The 23,670-nt window shown below is 41.3% G+C and overlaps 1 protein-coding gene across 3 annotated transcripts in view; it reads right to left on the reverse strand.

Moving 5' to 3' along the window:
* The window catches only part of fam49al (family with sequence similarity 49 member A, like), a 38,435-nt gene that overhangs the window by 12,068 nt on the left and 2,697 nt on the right, over positions 1–23,670 (reverse strand). The window contains exons 2-4 of one of the 3 annotated variants that reach the window (XM_030741389.1): positions 10,323–10,413; positions 3,708–3,787; positions 147–268 (exon numbers count right to left, since the gene is read on the reverse strand). In XM_030741389.1, the coding sequence (XP_030597249.1) occupies positions 147–268; positions 3,708–3,780 (195 nt within the window). In that variant the 5' untranslated portion in view covers positions 3,781–3,787; positions 10,323–10,413. Of the gene's footprint in view, positions 1–146; positions 269–3,707; positions 3,788–5,777; positions 5,858–8,863; positions 8,888–10,322; positions 10,414–23,670 lie in introns of those variants that run through there. The other 2 variants (XM_030741391.1, XM_030741390.1) reach the window with 2 other exon arrangements.

Raw genomic sequence — 23,670 nt, forward strand, 5'->3', positions numbered from 1 at the left:
GTCGCACATTTGTGTTTCTGCTTCTATTTAGTGCCTGCTGCACAGTACACAACATGTCAGCATTTCACCCTGGCACCACACATAAGCGTTACACATGCTGCAATGGGGGCTTGACGTTTGGCCCCTTTGAACGGCTTCGTGCTCACTTCTCGTATCTCCTGGCCCGCGCCGTTATAGGACTGCAGCTCGGCCAGGATCCCGTGAGCCTCCTCCAGCACAGCGCTGACCTGGTTCCACACGGCCGTCTCTGCCTCCGTGGGCTGGGCATCTGGGAGGGGCGGAAGGAAGGGTAGTAACGGGGAGTGGGAAGTGAAAGTGCAATGACAGGATGAGAATATTGAGAGAAGAAGGGAGGGGATACAGAGAGGAGATAGAAAATGAGAAGGAGAAAAAGGAGAGAGGGGATTAGTGAGGATCTCAAATGATGATATCCTAGATGGTCAGACAGAAACCTGAGCCTAATCACTATATGACTGTAATGTAAATGCAAAAAATGAAAGTGACTTCATTTCATTCTAGTGGACTCGAGTAATCATTTCATGTGTAACTATCTGAGGTCAAAATATGGCCAATAAGCAATCTATGTATAGAATTATAACAGGAGACTTGTAAAGCGCACTCTGTCACACAGTGAGGTCTGTGGTCACTCAAATAACAAGTCAGTTTCACTTCAGGGAACAATTTGGATGACTAAGAGTTTCATATTTTGATGGGTTGCAGCTGCTGTAAAAGCGGCTTCAGCAGAAATTTATTCAAGCTTGGATACGTGTACCTCATCAGACTGATGCAATAGTCTTATCCATCTTATTCTCTCCTTCTATCTTCTACACTTCTGTGATTTTTTTAAAATTTTATTTTATTTTATTTTCATTAAGTTTAATTGTGAGAAAAATAAGCAGAGACTCCGCCCTGTGGGCATGTTCAGCTGTCCTCTTTTTTTCTGTTTCACGCATACACTGAGAAGCTCACGTGCTGTGAACTCAGAGTTTTGCTGCAGGGCAACTCCCAGTCACAGTTTTTGCTTGGTTGGCTTATGTTTGCACACAGGACTGATTAAGTGTTTGCAGGGACACAATTTAGGAGGTGTCCTCTTGAGTCATCGCTGTTTGTTTTTTCTTGCCTCTGACTCAGGTATAAAGAGTGGGAGTGTGTCCAGGCAGCTCTCTGCATGCGATAGGTTTGCTGATTATTTTTGCACCCTGAGGCACCGCCTCCCTGCAGAGGGATAGTAATCAAGGTATATTTGCTATCCTATGTGCACACCAGCTGCCATAATAAGCACAGCAAGCAGAGCAACTTTAGTGACTTCTTACTAATGCCCTCCTTCATTATTCTGGTAAACAACACATTATGTTTACTAGGTGTATGTCATAATCAGTTTGTTCTAAAGGTTACCAAGATTTGGTGATCAATACCACGCTCATGTTTGTAAGCTAAATTGACTGTATATTAGAGATGGACGTGTTCAGGTATAAAAAGAGAAGCCAATGGCCACATTGTGCTTATAGTTTCCTTATTCACATCCAGCCTTCATTTTTGGTTGCACTAAAAGATGCTGCTGTTTAGTTTTCTACATTTTGTTTTAAGCCTGTCTTTAAGCCAAACTAACATCCCAGTTAATGTTAAGTAAATATCCTTGCTAGCTAAGCCAGCTAGCGATCACTGGCATTAGCTGAGCAGTGGAGATGGTGACTGACAAAATGCCCAATTAAAGGCCTTAAAAATGGTAGTCCAGAAACCAATGAGTGTTGCCACAATTATGTCCATCTTTAATATACAGTCTATGATATTAACCCAGAGCAGTGAGACAGTTAGCTTAGCGTAAAGACAGAAACCAGGGAAAGCAGGTGGTTTGACAGGGTCCAACAGGTTCTACTTCATTTTTATGGTTCCCTTTGTTTACTTATTTGGTAGTTCTGGGGTAGTCAGTATGGAGCAGTAAATTGAGGTTTCACTTCCTTAACTTTGTTACTTTGCTTGTTTATACAGTGGTCATGCAGTGTATCTGATTACTGAGGGCAGTAGTGGATATAATTATACACTCAAAATTTAGATAACTGAATAATATGAAAGGCACTAACTGTAATGCAGTGTATCGGCTGTTATTCAGGCACACTGTTAGCCTCATCCTAGCCTGGAAATATGCGCACCAAATGTATTTCTGTCTTCGAGGATGGCTGGTTATAGCTTCAACATGAGAGTGATATTATCTCACCCAAGCCAAGAAAGCAAAAAGGAGTACTTCCCAGATTTTCAAACCATTTCCTTCAGATGTTTTGAGACATCTGGGTTGCTATAATTCTGTTTGAGGATGACCTTAAGCTACTGATGATTTTCAGAGACAGCAGCAAAGTGCAGGCATCCTGTTGTCACCTTTTGGTTCGTGGTCAGAATTGCGTCTTACACCTCCTAAAGGTTTTAAGAAAGCACAATCAGCACTGGGCCATAAATAGTTTAATGAGAGCTCGGTGTAACCAAAACCAAACTTGGAGCTGTGTGACAGAGGTGAGCGTGTCTCCAGGTGGAGAAGGAGAGCTCACAGATGGCACAGGGGTGGGCGAGGAGGGGGAGGGACGCTCCTAAAGCTGCCATTCTCGAGTCTGACTCATTCCACTCGCTTTTGAAGTAAAGTGAATCACAGGCCTGATACACGAAGGGGAAATTCAGCCTATTTGACGGCTGACGTCTCTCGCCAGGAGTGAGCTCTCCCACTCCCACTGCAACAGCGGGTAAAGGAAGAGAGGGGAGGAAGCCAGCTGTTAAAAGGAGGGATGGTTGAGGAGGTGCAGAATATATTGGGATACGGTGCAAAATATCTACATCTTAACAATTCATAATCAGTCTTAAGATCTTCATTGGAGTTCTTTTTTTTTTACTCTATTGAAAAGAAATAAAAATACTAACTGGATCTCAAAGGAGACCCTGAAACATTTTGACTCACTTACCATTTAACTTTGTGTTAAAAGGTATTTAGTGGATGCAAACCCGCTAACAAAGTAAATCAAAGATTGAAGTGAACTACAAAAAGATTTTAACACTGAGCAGTGAAAGAAAATGACTTGTTAGGATGGATGTTTTGCAAAGTTCAGAGTTCATTGGGTAAATTAGAAAAGAAGGGGCAGAGGTGAATTCATTAGCCTTTCTTTACAGTCATCCTCTCTTTCAGTTTCTCTTTATCAGTCCCACTCTCCTAACACACGCACACACACACTCACAGCTAGATTAGACACACAATAGGGGATGAGGAGATGAGGAGGTGGCAGGATGACGATAGACTTTTTGTTAGCCATCGTCATCCCAGAGCAACAGAAACCCACACAGGACTGGCATTAGCTGTTTATTTCTCCTCAGCTCTTTGTAGCTCAGGAGAGCAAAGTGTTATTGTTGTCATTTTGCTGCAGTGCCACCCTGCTATTGTGCATCTGTCTGCGTCTAATAAGATGTGGCGTGCGTGAGTAAGACCCTTTAGAAAGATGCCAGATGACTTTCAAATGCCAGTCCCTGGAGCAGAAATCAAAAGATAAAGAAAAAGGGGGCGAGGAGGAGAAGAGCTGAGGAGGGTGGGGAAATAAAGAAGGTAACTAAGGACCTATGAATGATACAATGGTCAGCTAAGATGGATGGTATGACAAACAAAAGGGGGGGAGGCAACAAAGAGAAAGGGATAACTCAAGAAAAAAAAAAAAATAAGAAGCGGATGGTCTCACGTTCAAAGTCAAGGAAAACTATTGGGCCATGCTCAAGTTCGGCGCAAGCCAGCACTTTCAGGAGGTTTCCCATGAGCCCCCTGGAACAGAGAGAGGGGAGAAGTCTGTGGGTGATGAGGGGATGTGTGTTGGGGTTGCACGCACATGGGTGTGTGCGCGTGTGTGTGCGCATGTGCATGTGAGGTGCATGTGGGTGTGCGTTGGGCGAGAGGTGACGGTGTCGAGGTGGATGAGAGGAGGTTGTTGGAATGGCATGATGGCAGTATGTCCTGGGTGAAGCATGACAACGTGGACGCAGAGCTTCTTTAAACCCACTCTCACTATTTCCTTCAACATTAAATATCCCTTTTATGCAGTGGTGCTGATGGGAAAAGCCCTCAAGGTCACAGGTCAGATGTTACAGGAATGTGCCGTTATGACACTTGAATTTCTTGAATCTCAAAGCAGTATGTGGCAGAAGAATAAATTGAATTTTTATTTTATTTTATTTTATTTTATTTTATTTTATTTTATTTTATTTTATTTTATTTTATTTTATTTTATTTTATTTTATTTTATTTTATTTTATTTTATTTATTGGGGAGGGAGGGGAACGTTAAGAGTCAAATAAAATAAAATACCTGGAGCCGGTGCACAAAGCTGACATCAAAAGTTGTAACAATTTAATGAAATGTAAAGATAATGACTTTTTAAAAACAACATTAAATCTACACAGTGCTGCTGGGTTGCATTTTATTTTCTGTTGCATTATAAAAAAGAAAAACTTAAATGGCCGTACTTTTTATTAAATTAGACAAAACGAGGAATAATATGTTCTGATTAGACACCTTGCACCTTAATCATGATCTAATTAGAATATATTGTTGTTAGATCCAGAGTATCTAATTCTACTCTTAGGCAGTATGGTGTACACTCAGAGGATATTTACTGGGCCTTTACTGGCCATATTTTTACTTTATTAGAAGGCCATTTGTTGCTCATTAATCACTTACTTCACACACGTGTAAAGCAGTATTTCCTCGATACTTTACTTCAACACAGGTTAAGATCTACACCATGTGACACCCGAGGAGGTTTTGTTGAACGGTTATTGAGACTCAGGGACTGTTAGTGAACTCTGGCTTTGTAAAGTGTTGTGTTTGTGTTGTCAAATGAACTTTTAATTTTTGCCTCTGCCTCACCTACAATTTAATGATAATAAAAAAAGAACTGAATCGAGCAAATGCGCTCCGGAAATGAAGCGAAACTAAACCAATGTGAAACCAAAAATTAAATAAAAAGTCATAAAAACCTGCTCACTGTCATAACTCTGTTGTCTGGACATTGGATCCTTTGTGTTCTTAGAGTGTAAATGAAGCACATTACAACAGAACCGTGCTGTAAAATAAAGTGCGAGAATAGAGTCTAGCTTCTGTGTTTCATCTCACTGTAATAAAGGCCCAGTCTGATCTAATTTGGTGTAGTACTTCTGGATCAAACAACATTACATGCAGATTCTAATTAGCCCACAATTTAGTTGTAATTAGGGTATGACTGTGTTCGTTTACTTTCTAATAAAAAAAGATAATCTGATGTAAAGCACGGCTTGTTATGCTGTATTAGTACATTTTAACATACAGGGAAACTCAGTACGTTCCTTTGCATGTTTACAGCCCCTTTATGAAAGTTTTGCAAGTGTGAAAGATGTGCTGCTTTCAATTAATTATGGTCACTTTTCTGTATTTTAAGTTTAAGCCTTTAAGGTTGTTGTTTGGATTATTCTTGTTTAATTGTTTCTTGTCAGTTTTTTTGGCTTCTTATAATCTTATAATCAGATCTATGTTGACGACTATCAAATTTATACATTATATATATTTATAACATCCTCATGTGGAGAGTGGGACTAAAGAGTGTCTGATAACGACAAACCACACCCTCAACAACACTCCATCAATTCATCACCAGCTCAGCAGCTCACATCCAAACATTCCTCCCCTGACCCGCCTCGCTCACCTCACACTGCACACCTCCACTCCACATGCTCACAATTCAAGCAGACGGACACACGCACACACCCTGGCGCCCACTTACTTTCAAAGTCCAGGAAAAAATGTGGACAGTTCTCTAAATCCTTGCCAAGGACCTTAATGAGGTTCCCCATGGCTGGCGACCTGGATGGGAGGAAACAACAAAATGCATACAGTACGCAGAACCTGGCAACCCACATGAAAATACACAACAGGCACATGGAGAACGCAGCAGATTGGGAGTGCTTTAGTTTCTTACCCATCTGCACTTGTCTAATTATCCACTCTGCATCCTTCTGTCTAAGCAATATGTCCAGAGCAAAGTCAGACGTCCAGTCATAGATGACACCGATCACAGTTTGTGTCCAATACACAGCGTATGCTGTATTCAATTATAGGAGGGCCCAAATCCAGTCGTGAATCATTTAGCTCACTCATTGGGAGTCACTAGAGCTGAGCAGTGGTTTTAATCCATTTACATTACTATAGTAACCCAATAAAAGCCTGCCATGTGCAGACTGCTCTCCTCTAATGCTCTCTATGTACAGCAGTGTATAGATACTTCTTCAAACCCAAATCCCAGATGCCAGAGCTTGAAACCAAGGATGTGAGTTCAAGAGATTAATATTTTAGGTCAGACAGGGAGGTTATGAAGTCTGCGTATTTACGTGTTCACATACAGCAGCAGAACGTAAGCCCAGTGTTTCATAGCAGGACAGCAGTCCCTGCTTTTCATTATTAAAACAGCTTATTTACCACCATTTGGGAAGATTCATGTGTTTTGATTTATGAGCTAAGTGAATTATTAATAGGCTGCTTCTGAATGGCTTTCCATTACCACCATACAGTATGTTTGCCATTTTTCATAATTCATCTTAGCCATGTTAGATCACAGCTGTTTTTTGTTTATTTGTTTTGTGGGTAAATTCTCTGAATCAACAAACACGAATGACTGTTGTCTTACCCAGATTATAATCTTACACAGAGTCAAATATACGGCCCGTGGGCCAGGAAGGGTCCAGTTGCGGCATTCCAGTGTCACAGTGCACTGCTGCCCCTGGTGTGGTGATCCCAGCATTACTACTCATGGCTGGAAATGCATGAAAGATTAAAAATATAATAATTGAAATGTAAGATACTGTTGTTTAGTTCACATGAAGACTTTGTAGATGTTCTGTTATCTATAAGTGGTCATAAAATGAAAGTACACTGAGTGCAGAAAAACCCAGACAGATTATTAAAACTGAAAATATTTTTCTGAACATCTCAGGCTGTTCAACTGTTTTCTCTATTAAATGCAGAGGTTTTCAGAATGATTTTATATATATATATATATATATATATATATATATATATATATATATATATATATATATATATATATATATATATATATATATATATATATATATATATATATATATATATATATATATATATATATATATATATTTACAGGTTATTACAATGGTTTTACTTGTCCAGCCCATTTGAAATCAGTTTCACAATGAACTGAAATTCATGACACTGGTGAGGCTTCTATACTTCTATAAAACCAAACTTACTACTATGAGTACTTAGTATTAGTACTTAAAATATTAAGATGTCCACATCTCATTGATCATATCAAATGTGCCAGGCTGAATTTCTGTGTTTAAAATGATGCTGATGATTTAGCTTTGACTGAGTCACACACAGCTTCAATAAACAGGTGGAACACAGTCAAAGACAACATATGTCACACTGAGGAATAAGATGATATTAAAAACTTTATAACTACAGGAGATTTAGAGCAAAACACATCAAAAGCCACTCTCCTTAAGGGGGGGGGGCTATTATACTTCTCCCTATTTTCATCTACATATGCTATGAAAATGATAAATGTTCATATGAGACATGGCTAAGCCAAACGCTTACACTTCAGGGAGTACTTTCTAATCTTGGCTCCGTATGATGTCAGTGAGGGTGGATATCCCTAATATGGCCATGTCAGCAAAGAGCAAAGAAGCCCCACCCACCTGCTGTTCAAACCTTATGACTGTCAGTAGGCAGCTGTTCTAAAGGAACTGGGAGAAGGATGGACCTGAGGGGCCGCACCAAGATAACCAATGTAAGATGAATAAAGATTATTTTAACTATGACACATGCAAAGCTGCTCTAGTAGAATGCAACAATAAAAGCACGGAGCTGGAAATGAGCATAATAGGTTCCCTTTAATCGTCTCCTTGCTTCTCATTCACTTAAGGTGCCAAGTTTCATTTCCTTTGCCATACCCTTTGTGTTTTTATGTGTGCTATATTTGCACACAGCAGAGGTCTATTGGTTTCTCACTCCAAGAATGATTTATGGCTGGCATTTGAATGTTCACTGGATGCCATCTTGCAAAAAAAATAAGTGAAATACATTAACGGTCTTTTCGCTGTTACTCAGCAAGGGTGGGTGTTGCAATGCAGCACTGAGGAAGGGATGGAGTTACGCTATCCAGCCGCTGAGACAGCTCCCTGACATTCTCCAGAGTTTCACATGAGGACTGCGGCTACCTGCTGTAGTCTACAACTACTCCATCTGCAGCTAAATCGGTTAAACACAGCTGTATGCTGAGTCACGGCTGTAACCTGTGAGCATCAGCCCAAAACGCACCTTGTCTCCCCCTGACTTTTCGTCCACCTGCTCCAAGCTGCACACACTGAGCCGACACTATGAATATATGAATAACCGATTCTCATCTTTGGCCTGACAAGGTGACTGCAAAGGAGAAGTCGAGCTGAGATCTACATGGCAACCTCACATAAAGCAAAGAAAGATTTCTGTGAAGTGTTAGTGCGTGTTAGCCTCACAACAGCCACACACACGCACACATTAACACACACTGAGTCTGGAGCAGCATGTGGTCCATGCCGAGAGCAGAGCTCGGCTGATGGTTGCCAGGATACTGTTGGCCTGGTAATATCGTCTTCTCGCCTCAGCTAAAGATGAAGAAAAAATAGAAAACAGCATCTAGCTCACTCACACAGTGGGTCAGTCACTCACAACAGTGATCTGATGCTGCAGTTGCTACTACTTATGAGATTTGTCTTAATTGCACCGTGTTGATGGTAAACACAATTCTTTAAGCTTTAAAGCCAGCCTCTCGTGCCTCTCTCCTCTTACCCTCTTTTCCTGTGAGTGTGCGGCCTTTGTTTGTTTTTTTATCTTCGGTCCTCAGTTTCTTCTCCCCTGTCCTCTCCTCCTCCTCCTCCTCCTCCTTTCTGTGTCCTCTCTCCTTGTTGAAATTGTTGCTGTGAGTAAATCCCAGAGTGACAACTGGAGTCCCACGATGGCACCGGTTTCCACTCTCTGCTTTTCTTAGAGACTAATGTAAACTTCTGCTCTCACTCTTTCTCCCTCTCTCTGTCCACTTCACACTTCTCTTTTTTAGACATCTATTTAAAGGCCTGTGGTTTTTTCTATTCGCCCTACAGGTTTTTTTTTTCTCTTTCTTTTTTTCAGTTTTTGCTGGGTAAGCTTGTGAGGCTACAGAGCATAAGATGTGCTCGTGTTATTTATGTTTCTATCTCTCTCTCATTTTTTTTTTGTGTGTGGCTGGACTGTCCTGACATGCGTTTATATCATTTCTACTCAAACAGAGAAAAGTCTCTTCTCTCTTTCTGTTTCTGACGTCAGAATGGGTTCCTCAAAAATATCCCCTTCAGCTCTCCTTTCTGCTTCACTTCTCTATTCCACCACTCAGCACCACTCTCCCGACTCCTTTGGCCTTGTCTTGTCAAAGCACATCTCTGTCAAGGTGCCATTCAGTCTCACTGGTGGCCCTTAGGTGCAAACAAATCTAAGTGGCAGAATGGGAATGGCGATAGGGCAGCGCAAACACACATTTGCTATTAAAACTTACCATGGAGCCACTGGGTGCATCACAGGTGGACTCTTTGAGCGCTAAGATACGGCAGTCTGTGGAATTAGGAAGTGTGTTCTTCGTGGCCACCGGTTGCAGCTTCTCTCACACGCACAATATTTGCAGTCTGCAGGCATGTAAGTGGAGCAAAGTGCCTCTCTTATGCAACTGCACAGCACACACAGCTCTCATCTGTAGTCGGGCAAAAGAAACCAAAGCGAGGGGCTCCTCAAGCCTTAATAAAGACACAGCTCGGCTCCCACATGGGCCTGAAAAGCAAATCTGGTCCGGACTGGAAGCCAAGCGACAGAGCTAAGCCTCCCAGCCTCCTTTCAGCTCTCACTGAAAGATTCCTCCTGTTACAGCCCAGGAGCTTCATCAGTGTGGATTTAGTGAGCACGGGAACAGCACTGCCAAGGCTAACCTCTATTAACTCACCAATAATACCATCTAAATTCCCTTTCCACTCTGTCTTTCTTCCTCTCTGCCTCTAACCACAGTCTTTCTGTCACTAACTGGGTATTCAGCGGCCTGTGAATCAAGCCCATTTAGCAGCTGTACTGTATACAGCGGATGCAGCGACTGCACTCGTTCAGCTCTCATCTTTACCAGTCTTTATTCCAAAAACATTCCATCTGCCTCTCCTCTTCCCCACTATTCTGAATGGTGTTTCTAGGCTTCTGTTTTTCTTTTCTCCGAGTTATCCCCTTGCATTCCTACCTTCGCTTGTGTTTATCCCACTGGAACACTTCACTGCATCAACCAGGGCTTGTCAGCTCCAAACAGTGGTTACAGCATCAGCACCCACAACCTGACAAAGACAGACAAACAGGTTAAGAGTGAACAAAAGGGGAAATCGATGTAACATTCAACTGCATGTGATGGACAGTGTGGCAAAAAACAGGAATGTAGTGCATTGTTTATTTGGAATTCAAGATGTAAAGAGTAGTTGAGGGCAAAAGAGACCATACAGGGACAGGTATGACTGTGATATGATTATAATCAGCCAGCATTAGCCAGATTTAATGTGTGACTTCATCCAAAAAATGTTTTAGCCTTTGTTTAAATTTAAAAATAACAGATTTTTGGCCCCACACTCTCTCTCCTTTAGCTCTGTTCTTTCTCGTAACCTGCTGCATGCTTGTTTCATCAGATAGCCACTAACTTTGTATCTGCTAGCTGCTTTTACTGAAAAAGGAAACCTTCTATTGACCAGAAACTTAAAACAGTTCAGCCAGGGCTGCTAGAGTCAAAGAGGAAGACTGTTATTTTAATCTGTAGTTGTAGAGTGTCTGAGTGAGTCAGATACAGCATGAAAGGTGGAGCGTGGATTGAGGTGGTTTGCATAGTGGCTTGCAGAGCCTAGTACTGTTGGTAGGCTGAGGTAGAATAAATTGCAGGCCTTATGTGAAATATACCAACTGGACATGCAGAAGGTTATCAGCTGAGCCATCAGCTGATGTGGGCTGACACACTGGGTTTGTGACCTGCCCAAACTTGTGCTGTTTTTGGTTTGCCTTAACACTAAGATGGTCAATGGATCACTCAAAGCACTTTTTACTACACACCTCATTCACCCAATGACACAAACATTCAGTGCTTTTTTCTATACCTAAGTGCCTCATCTAACATTCACACACACTCACACACACACACACACACGCACTTCGATGATTGTATCGGGGCAACTCAGGGTTTAGTATCTTCCCGAGGATACTTCGGGATGCAGACTTGATAAGCTGCAAGGAAACCACCAATCTTTGATTGGTAGATGACCCGCTCTAGTTCCGCTCAGAGTCACTTAATAATTCTTTATGAGTTTGTCACCATAAGCAACTACACTGCACTATATATATATTTGATTCATATTTATACCATATACTAAAAACAGCTATAATCCATATACAGATGTGGATTTTAGATGTTTTATATGTCCCAGGGTGGTTTTGATGGAGCAATACCACTTAAGATACACAATCTTAACAGTCAGTTCAGTCTGGGAGCCTAGGTCTTTCCTTTTTCTTACCATTTTTATGTCTTCATATAAGCTTGTTAAGTTCATCTTACTGACTGAGCGTCTCGCACACCTCTATCTGCGGACTGGTGTAACTATTAACACTGCTGCTGCTGCCATTGCATCATCGACTCTCATCAGGGGAGAATGCAGACAGGAGGAAGGCGGGATATTTGCAGAATAGTTGCCACGGAAACACAGCCTCCTATTCTCATGGAAACACACAGTTTGGTGTTATCAATGAGGTGGGATGGATGGATGGACTACACTCAATATCTCAAGTGCGAGGGGACACCAAAGCATTTACTTTCCTGTAGCAGTTGTAAAGTACCGTCCACTCCTGGAATCACATCTTCTGCCTTATAAGGGAGTTATAGTTTGATTGGTTCAGGTGTCTTATTTTTATTCTATCAGTGAAAGGGCAAAGGTCAAGCCTTTCACCAGACAAGTCAAGGGAGGAAAGAAGACTAGACCTAAAACACTAGAGTCCTTCAAACGCATATGAACTTGAGTGACATCCCATTCTTAATCCATAGGGTTTAATATGAAGCCGGCCCACCGTTTGCAGCTATAACAGCTTCAGCTCTTCTGAGAAGGCTTTCCACAAGGTTTAGGAATGTTTATGGGAATTTTTAACCATTCTTCCAGTAGCACGTTTGTATTGTCAGACACGGATGTTGGATGAGAAGGCCTGGTTTACAGTCTCCACTCTAATTCATCCCAAAGATGTTCTGTTCTCTTCACTGTAGAAGATTTCAATATCCATAGTCAGAGGTACGACAAGTTGCAAATATTAACCAAAAAAAAAAGACAGCTAGCACAACAATCACAACAATTGAAGACAGTGAGTTGTGCAGTTTCCAAAAGTCACATTTGGAAACTGCACAACTCACTGTCTTCAATTTGAGAACACAGTGAGCAGCCTTTAGAAAGTCACGTACTACACAAGTAGTGTACATAGTGTACATGATAGTGTACTGATGGAAGGATTTAAAACTGAGTGGTAGGTTAAATTGCAGACAGACTTACAGCGAACTTCATTCTTGCTCCTAATCTTGGAGCTCTTGCTGAAAGGCTGTCACTAACATGTGCCTATTTTCATTTTTTACCTCACAGTTTTTGGCTGCTCTAACTTTTTAAGCATTTACCAGTTAGAATTGAGAACAGATATCTAATTTTACCCCTGCTTCAGGGCCCTGACTGCACACTTTGATGAAAAACTATTTTCAAATCTGCTAATTAATCAAGTGGTTCAGTTTGCCATTCAAGCTGCGTGCCACCTGTTAGCTTTCTCTGCACACACAAACTTCAGTTTCCGTCTCTGCACTTCATCTATAAATATGTGTATTTCCAGCACGAGGCTTTAAGATGCCTCTGCATCCACTTTTTCAGTGTCGACTACAGCTTTTAATTTCAACAGTAAAATCCAGTCAGCACTAAGTGACTAATACTGCAGTGTAGCAGGAGGTGCAAAAATTCTTTATTATTAATGTGCTTCATTTAACGTTTATACAAGGACACACACTGAGTTTCTTTTTTTATACCAATGTGTAAAAACTAAGGAAAAATATACATGAGGTAACTCAGTAAGATGAGGTTGCTGTCTAGCATGTTGCTCCAAAATCTGCTAAACTCTCCTATATACAGTATATATATATATATATATATATATATATGGAAGTAATCAGAAGAAATTGATCAGATTCCTGTAAGAACAATCTTTCTTTTTTTGCACCCTTGATGAGCCCCATCATGAATCAGTGTCATGTTAATCAAATATTAGACTACTCTGCAGTCTCCAGATGGCAGACACTGTTAGACAAGTCTAGCCAGCTGGAGGGGGCAGTGTTTAAATGCACAGTAGCTGCTTTTTCAGCAACCTGACAGCTGATATGTATTTAGAGACTTAGACTAGAGAATTACAGGTTGGGGGAAAAAGACGGAGATCTCAAAGTCACTGCAGGGACACGTCTGTCCATTTTGGTTCTGCTCTCTCAGCAAGTCCCACCCATGATTCCTCTTATCCTTTCTTGCTCTCTATCTCTTTCACTTTTTCGCACCCTTTCACCCGCTCCTTCAACATGCCGCTTTTTCCTCCCTCTATTCAATCCAACCTCTTCTTTTATGCAGCCAATCGGTCACACATCTTCTCACCGCTCACACTTTTGGCCCTTTCCTTTTTTTTGTGTGTCTTTTATATCCTGCCTCGATCACTTGCCCTCTTTGTTCTCTTTATTGCCCCTATAGATAGAAACAAGTGCAGGAGCCTGTCACAAGCCACAGATGTGACTTTTTTTTTCTGCTGTAATTGATATAAATCCTAACTTTAACTGTAAGTAGTCTTTACTGGGGTAATGATCACACACAGGTGGTCAGGTTCTAAAGGGGTTTTCACACAGAAAGCAACAACAATGCCATAACAACCTGTTATTTCCAGCAGCTTGTGTCATGCAGTGTTGGTTGGTTGCTGTGCTGAGCAAAGAAAAACACAGCATGCAGCTCAGGAATTCCATAAACTGCTGTAGAAATGGGTCCTAAAACCTATAAATTTGGGCATTTTGCATAAACCCTAGACTTTTTCAAGTTTTGCTCTATAGCATTAAATATGTAGAGAAATAACTGAGTAGTAAATTTCAAAGCCATAATGTGTCCTAGAGAGGAGTTCGCTAACAAGTGGCTGAATGAGACGATAGAAATTGTCAGGAATCTTAAACGTCGTGACAGTGAACACAGGAGCTTAGTGGTGACGCTTAAGTAGTTCGTTAGTCTTAGTGCTGATTGCATTTGAGCTTTGAAGATCAAAAGTGGCATCACTTCATGGAGATTATCTTTCTCAGCAAAACACGTCTATTTTCTGCGAGAGTCCAAAAGACTGAAAAAATACCATTGGCTATTTGCCGAGAGAACCACAGCGACGATGGGCTGGCATCTTCTTCATGGAGCTCTAGGATGTAGATGTTTTCTGGGAGATTTCTCACACACTGTCAGATTTGTTGAGCTTTGACCACTGTGTGACACAGCAGCTTCTCATACAGCCAATAGAAATTTTCCATCCAGCTGGAAGCAGGGAGGAAGGCCAAAATGGCAGAATAGTTGATATTGCATGTTTGAATTGACTGAATCACACAAAATAATTTAATTAAGTTTTGAAAGCTCCAGTGTTTTAGTTTTGCCATCTACAGCTTCCTTAAACAGTATGCTGAACCCTGCTGAGAGTCCAGTGCATATTAGGAGAGGAGAGGAGAGGAGAGGAGAGGAGAGGAGAGGAGAGGAGAGGAGAGGAGAGGAGAGGAGAGGAGAGGAGAGGAGAGGAGAGGAGAGGAGAGGAGAGGAGAGGAGAGGAGAGGAGAGGAGAGGAGAGGAGAGGAGAGGAGAGGAGAGGAGACAAAGAGCCATTTTCAGGAGCAGAATGGGAGGTGGCAGTGTCAGACCTGGCCAGACCATCACTAAAGACTGACCGCTGATGGAATGCTAGACAGCCAATTTGCCTCAGACCCTCACAGACACATTCATATACAATAATAGATACTGCTGTCCCTCCTTGAGGTGAGGTGGGATGGAGAATAAAAGGAGAAAGAGACTGAATGAGTGAGCCAAAGACTGAGTGCCAAAGAGGGATGGAAATCAAAGGAGGGGGTTACGATTCTCCACTGTCAACCCTCCCCCTTCTCTTCTTCTCCTCCTCTCCCTCTCCCTCTCCATCTCACTCACACTCACACACACACACACACACACACACACACACACACACACACACACACACACACACACACACACACAGATACACACCAGTCCGGAGGAGAGCACGGTGCCTCGTGAAAGGCCGATTGCAAATGAGCATTGTGAGTCTGTGCTGCTAACAAAGAAAAGAGGATACAATGAGAGGCAGGAAAAAAAATAGCAGGGCGCGAGATGTGCGGCACGTTAAAGTTGTACTTGAATCCATTTCTACAGTGGCACATCCTCCAGTGTGATCTTTCTCTCAAGTGAAATAAGGAAGTGGGGCAGCAACTGGGGGATTTCACGGCTTATTTGTTCAGAGGTGGATAAAAACCTGATGTCTCCGCATTAAGCGCTCAAATGTTTGGGTCATATTTGCATTTGTTGCAACGCCTTGTTTGTTGAAGTATAGAAGACAGGAAATTCTCAGGAATATAATTCTGTTTCACTGCTCTGTTCGCTCTCTTTTCTCCACCACAGAAAGTAATATATGCCTTATATTTAACGTGGCCATTAATATTTGAATACCGTGGTGCGGCTCGGGGGCATTTGAAACTTGGCAAAGCAGATCTGGAAAAATCACAGCTTTATAGCATTATATCAGTTTTAATAGCAGTTTTGTCTGTGTGCTTCAGCTGTCAGAGGACATGAATGAATGTATCTGTGAGCGCTTGTTATCTGTATTTGTGTTGTGGGATGCCAATTAGCTGCTATCAAAGAGAACACAATTGGTTTTTAGGGTTCTACACGCACTCGCAGGGGGCTCATGATGTGTGTGTGTGTATGTGTGTGTGTGTGTGTGTGTGTGTGTGTGTGTGTGTGTGTGTGTGTGTGTGTGTGTGTTATTGTGGTCCCCCTCCCCCATTCCACCCTCTTTTCTTTAACCCCCCCCACCACCCACTACCTGTAAACAAAGACAGACAGAATATGCGTGTGTGCAGGCTGGCGCTCTTTGTTCTTGATGGACTGCTTGCACACTGTTTTATATAGGTCAGGGGGGAGTGTGTGTGTTTGTGTTTTTACATGTGATGATAACTGCAGATACAGTTGATACTGATTTAAATTGTAGGGTGTGAGCATTCATGCAGATGCCTCCACATACACTACATCAATCAAGGTGGGCTTCAATTAAATGGACTTAAATTAAACTCCTCCACCTCCACCCCACCCCCAAAAAACAAAAAACAGATGTAATCACATGCTTTACTTGGAAATGCAAGAATCATGCCATGGATTCAAGATAGCTAATGTGTAATGAATGTGTAATTAATGTAGCTTATTAACATAAAGTTTTGGTTGTCCATTTTGCCACCTTTAAACTTACACTTGAACAAACAAACGAATAAAATAAAATGAACCAGGCAAATGTTTTTGTTTTACCTATTCAGATGACATCCATCCACTTATCAGCACTAATCAAGGCATGCTAAATCATTCATCACATTGTTATAACCAGGTTTAATATTTCAGGACCATTTCACAGCCATAGGCTACCTTCACAAGTGTTAAAATACAACTGCTGGTTTCCCTGTTCGTGCTGAAGGGAAACTGACATATTTTAGATATTACTAGATTGGTTGCTAGGCAACATAATGACATCCTAATGTGTGACATAGATAAAAACCTTCACGGGCCTAAGATGTACCTGTCTGCCGAGTTTGGTCACTGAACTCCTGATGGTCTGGTAGGAGTTTGTGGACAAAGAAACAAACACACAGAGAGAAAAATGAAATTTTGTCTTTTTGTAACTAAATCAGTTTTACAGGTAAAATGGATGTAAAACTGATTTGGTTACAGTTTTTAACAGAGCTTAACACAAAATATTTCATATCACTATCTTCTGTACTTAAGAACTTAAATAGCTTGATTCTGTTGCACAAGACTAAATCTGTCCTTTTTTAAAAATATTTATTTTTTGTGTAAATGTTTTTTGTCATTGTTGGCCTGTGTAAGATCAAGCGTGAGAGGCATCGAGGGACACAGTGTGTGTAAAACAGCGAGTGAATGTCACAAGGACAAGGACTGCTATAAAACTGCACATAAAGGCAGTCTGAAGTCAAGTCCCTGGAGACTCGCTGTCTTGTGATACTCCCCTCGCCTTCAACTCTCCTTCACTCTCTCATTCCACTCATTCCACGTCGGGCTGTATATTTTAGTCCACTTCCCTTCTTTCACTGGTAGGTGATTTCCATGGATGCACATTTTCCCCTGTTTTTTCTTAGCACAAAACAGTAAAGCAGATTCCAGCAGATCTGGTGTCCGCTGACAGTTGTGCTGTGGTTGCAAAAGCAGCTAAGCCCATTAGAGTTGCCTAAAAATGGTAACATCATCTTCCTGCGCAAGTGCATAAAAATAGTGAAAGAAAAATTGCTGTAAATGGCAGCAAACATGAAGAAGGTGGAGGGAGCTGCGCAGATGGCTGTAGGTGAAACTTTACATATAAAAGCTCCTTAAATTTGCAGTTATTTGCAGCAATTAACGACTCCTAGATCGTGAGATAATTACTGTAAAATGTAAATAATGGCTGCAGTCTGAAAAAGTGTCCTCTAAAAGGTTCTGAAGGAAAAATAGTAGTTATTGAGTGAAACTGCTCTGAGTATATGCACAGAGCCCCCGGACGGGCTTTAAAACTGGTATTGTGAAGAAGCCAACCCACTGGCCACCCACTGCTCCACGCACACACATTGTTGCTTCTCTATTAATTGAAAATGACATTAATGTACCAAATGAATCACTTATTACTGAAAACAAAAAACAGCTAGCATGAATGAATTAAAAACCACATTGCTGTCAGATTCCACAATGCAGAGACCAAGAAGAAGAGAAAGAAGAGGCCAGTGTTATGTTCACAGTAAATTCATAGTAATAGTGATGTATGCAGTTGGGCGATGTGTATCTCAATCCACTGGCGTGTGACCGCAGAGAATGAATGAACGAGGTGACCTCTAACCCCACTTTGACCTCTGTATAGCCAATCTATATTTAGCTCTGTGCATGCCAGAAGACCTTGACAGAGGCGATGCTCTGCTGTGCACACCGTGCTGCACTGTGTCTCACATGGCAGAGGATGCAGTAGTTCACTATTCCCTGTCGCACTGAGAGGGGGCAGAGGCTCTCAAATGCAGGAGATTGATCTGAGCTACAGGCTCAAGCCTACACAGAGAACAACAACAACAACAACAACAAAAACACTGATGGAAGAGGATGAACCAAAAGGAGCACATTTGAGACATGTTGGTGGATCCCTGGTGTGAAAGTTTGAGCTCTTGGCTGTTTTCCTGGTTTATTTCTGTCCCGTGATTTATTTTGGACTTAAAGGCTTCTTTCAGTGTTGTTTGATGTAAAAAAGAGTGATATATATAAAGTCATCCAAATCCTTACTGACTAGAGCTAAACTAATTAGTGAGGATATCTCAGTGTCTATGTGCACAGTGAGGGGAAAAAAAAGAGTTTGTGTGCACAATCTCAGAAGCCTGATCAAACACAGAATAAAAGTATGGCTGCCAGCATCCTAGTTTGCCCATGGAAGAGCTGGCATACACATGCGCACATGCACACACACACACACACGCAAGCAGATGTGATGTTTACTAAGCCCTGCCCTCCATAGTTACTGCTGCCCACCTGTCAAGCTCCTCCTGTCATTTGAAAAGTTTACAGTGATAACAGAGGCTACAGAGAGGAAAGAAACTGAAATGTAGTCACAGGCAGCTAGCTTACTTCATGCCACCTGCTAATCACAAAGCTTTATCTTGCCTTGCAAGTGTTTGGTTGTTGTCACATTTATGGTCACACCCACAAACATACATCCCTGATCATCTGACACGCCCACTTCCCAGCACTGAAGCAATGTGCATGTGTAAAACCTCCCTTACTAATGGAAAATTATGTTGTTGATACTGGCACAGCATGTTCAGCATTGTTTTTCATCATGAGTGGTATGTTTCACTAGTGGGTTTCTGCTGAATTTTGAAGCTCAGGTGAGGTAGTGTAATGATGGATGCTCACCCAGAGGACTGGAATTCAAATCCTCGATGTATTTTTCACTTTGACTAGTTTTATGCAAGAAAATTACTTGGTTTAGGTACAGTTCATGGTTTGGGTTGAAATTTTTGTAATGTTAATCATAGCTCAGAGAAGCTTTTTCACTGAAATGCTTATTTTTTTCTGGCAAAAAGTTCTGAAGTCAAAATTCTCCCATGGGGGTCTGAGTGCAGCTGGACTCAAAATCAAGGTTTAAAGGGAATAAGTAAAACTCCACCCACTGACTCTGCAGTGAGTAGCCCATCATGGAAGCTGACAAAGAGTCCAGGACACTGACCAGGCCTCCAAATCCCAGTTCCAACTTTAGGTCCAGCTGTCAACATCCCAGAACACCCCAAAGGTCCCCCGTCCGTGCCTAGATGGATCCAGAGCAGGTAGGCCAGTGCAATATCAGGCAGGTTTTAATGGTGTTGTTGAATGGCGTATTTATGTGGGCTTTATTGTGTTTTTAAAATTATCTTATTTTCGATGCTATAAACTGTAAATGTTTGAGAATAAGTAATCTCTGGATCTGGCAGCTGTTATGGCAGCTTGTCTTATAATGGCTAAAGCTGCTGGAGCTCCTAAAATTAATCTGAATTCTAATGCAGTTTCAAACTGTAGGTAAATACTTTTTTCTGTATCCTGTACCCTTACAGAACAATGTAGTTTTCAACTGAAAAGCGCTTTTGGTTTAGGAAGTGGCACCATTTACTTTCTAGCTGTAGGCCACATGCTAACAATTAGGAAACAGTAAACGAAGAGATGAGATTTAAACAATCATCAGAAATACGGTCAATTACTCTGCAGTTAAATGCTGCTAAAGTAAAAACGCAGTCAATCTTCTCTGACAGACAAAATGTTGCTCTCGCCTGTAAGTATATTTACCTTTAGCCTCTAACCAAACATTATGATATAGCCAATTATCTAGCAGGACTTATAAAAGGAGTTAGTGCCATTGCTAAGTAGATAATTTGTCTTTTTTACTTTTAACACACTAAGTGCAACACAGTATTACTTCTCCTCCTCCCAATCTGCACTCTTCACCCTGCCATCAGCATGAATTGGTTTCACCTTTATTCTAAGCCAGAGATACTGACCTTAAATATGACCAGAGGGTGAGTATTTGGACTTTTCGTTGGTATCAGTGGACGCTGACAGACAACAGGCTATGATGTTATTGTAGGTCCTCAGTGAGCAGATCTAAAGTAATCTGATTACATCAAGAAATTCGCTGCCACAGAACGAAAAGGGTTTGACAAGCCAAGTCATGTCCAAGTTAGAAGCTGGGGCGGATTCACTGCGACTTGTCCCGGTGTCTTCCTGGATTTAACAGCGCACATTTCAAAGAGTTTCAGCAGGACACCCATAACAAGGATGATAACAGAGTTTAATAAGACCTCTCAGTTTTCACAAGTGCCGTCCAACATTGAGAATAAAGCAATATCGATGACTTATCAGATCTCAGCTCCCTAGTCACAAAGAATTAAATCCCACTGGCTCCTGAATTTCAATTTAGCCCTTGTGATAATTTGTTAGTCTAAATATTTGACTTTTTATTGTGTCTTATTCTTTATTATATTTCTTACATACTTATACTCTGTTATATCAGTTTTTCCAGGATTACTTCTTACATTATCAGCTCTTACTGATAATTGTTCCTCTGAGGACACAGTTTTTTAGGCTTGTTGCATATATTTACAGTATAATATAGATTCATAGTTCTCAAACTATAAGGAGGGGCCATCATGATGAGGCATGGGCAACCATGGGCAATATACGGAGTGAAACAGAGTTCACTGAATATGATTTATATCTGGACAATAAGCAAGCGTTTGCTGATGCTGTGGAATTGGTACTGATGTAACAAAAACCCAACTTGGATCTTGGATCATGGAGTGGAGTGGAGTGAGTGGAGTGAGTGGAGTGGGAGGGAGTGAACTTTTTTCTTTTTATGCAGTGGGTATGCCAAAATAAATTTGAGAATCACTAATATGGACAAAATCAATCAATTGGCTGTAATTAGAAGCCTTAAGAGGGAGCGGTAAGGCATTTTTATGTTATATCTAGATAGACTAGCTTTTCCATCGGCTGTTGAATGTCCCACTCTTATCTCGATAGTCCGTAGGTGACACATGGAGCTTTGTAGACCCGAAGGCTGCTATTGTTGATGTTTGTGCTGTTGTTGGTCTGTTAGCTTCACCACAGAGAACCGAGAAGTCATGAGAGACAAAGAACTTCTTTGAAGTGGAGTGTTAAAAACATTTACAACTGCCCACAGCAGCCATTGTTTGTATTTCTCACCTGAGCTTTATTTATTTTTGTCTTTGACGGGCTTTGGGGTTGTTGGGTTTTTGTTTTTTGGGGGTTTTTTTTTTTAACTTTTTTCCTCTCTACGTTGAAGTCTGCTGTGGCTTCATTTCCTGTTCAAGCAAACTTTTCAACCAGTTCAACCTAGTCTCATCATTGTCAGGCAACATGTCTTTGACTGTTTGGAGGACTGCATCCAAGTACTTCTCTGTAGCGTCTGTACTGTTTATAATTCCTATCATGGGCATGAATCTGGACGATGACCCTAATCCAACTTTAATCTACAGGCGTAAAAGTGTCATCTATCTTTGCAATTAACCCTCAGCAAGAAAGGAAATAGACGTGTATTCCAATTTGTTAAACTATTTTTTAAGACTTTTGCTGGATCTACATTTTCTCTTTTATCTCTATAGTCCTCTGACTAATGCTGCATTTAGTAAATGCTCTTCTTTCATACTAGCCTCCAGCGTCATACGCCTGCACCCACCTTCACCCCACACCCTCTGTCCCTCCACCCAGTGCCCATTTAACAGGATCATCTCTGCTCTCAGGAAGTAATCCATAATTCCTGACAATGCTGGATTAAATACCACAAGATTAACAGCTAGAGACGGCTCACATTTCAAATTCCTCAATTATCTTTGCTCTGTCTACGACACTAGTCTGATCTGACCTCTGAACTCAAATGACAACGAAAGAAACCTCTAAACCAAGAACGAGAGCTCATGTGACAGATGTTCAAGTGACAGATGTTGCTGTTGGACAGATGGGCGGGCAAAAGAAGTGGTGAGATAAAGTGTGGGAAAGCACATGGGCAAGCATATGGATGACGGTGTATTTTGGTAAAAGGATTGGATGTGACATGGCCGTAGTTTCACGTGTTTCTGACCTCACAAAAGGCTGTTTTTAAAAATGTACACGGAAAACTTTGCTTTAAAACAAAAAGAAAACAAAAACGTTTTTTTGAATCACTGTTGTTCTTTTCAGGAAGCACTGCTGGGCACGAACACAGCGTTTAAATATGGTGTGGGCTTAAATAAGAACCGTTTCCACCATGTTTCAATCATAGAATCATGAAAGAATGAGGGGAGAATCCACTGTGACTCAATTCGGATAACTCCATTTGTAAACTTCCATAGTGCATTCTATATATCATGTACTTCCTCTCGTACTACATGGAGTTCACCAGAGTGGTGTAGTCAAATTGAACATGGGAATTAGTCCACTTACTGGAAGTGACAGTTTTAGAATTTGACTGTCACTGACATGCTAGCTGCAGCATTTTGCAACCACAAATAATACTGCACTGAAGACAACACTTTAACAGGCACAAACTCCACAAACGCCACAAACATACATAAGATGTCAACCAGAAGATGACGTAGCCAGACGTCACTGGAATTTTTACTCCACAACATTAGCGTTTTGGCCATCGCCATGCTGGTTTTTTGAAAGCACATTTAAACAAAGGGGGTTTTAGTGACCACCAGAAAGCTTGGATGGTAAGCTACATCCATAAACTGTATCAAGCAGACAAAACTGCAGTACAAACATCTTGGACAATCTGGACCTCATAGCAGGTCTTATTTTGTCCATTAAAATATATACACAGCAGCAAGGTCCATTTAAGCGACTTTAATAAGCAGAGTGAAGGCTAGCAGATGTAGTCACTGACTTCCCAGGCTTTAAATTGCTTTATGGGGCTACTACTAGCCTCTTCTGTGCTAAAATGTTTTGACAAAACACCCTTTCAGGCATAAACTGTGACAGTGCATACATTTTCATGTAAGTGTCACTTATCTGGTTTTGTCCATAGACTCTCCTTTTAGGGGTGTGTTACATACTCAGCCATGGCTAGTTCAGATCATTATATTTACACTTTTCCAAAAAGGAGAAAATCAGAAAAGAAGCCTAAAATTACTCGTACTTCCCCCTTTTCCTTCCTCCTAACCTTAAATACCCTCATCTGCTATTCCAAACATGTGCTAACCGATATGCTGG

The sequence above is a fragment of the Archocentrus centrarchus genome, chromosome 11 (assembly GCF_007364275.1).
Source record: "Archocentrus centrarchus isolate MPI-CPG fArcCen1 chromosome 11, fArcCen1, whole genome shotgun sequence".
Classification (NCBI taxonomy): domain Eukaryota; kingdom Metazoa; phylum Chordata; class Actinopteri; order Cichliformes; family Cichlidae; genus Archocentrus; species Archocentrus centrarchus.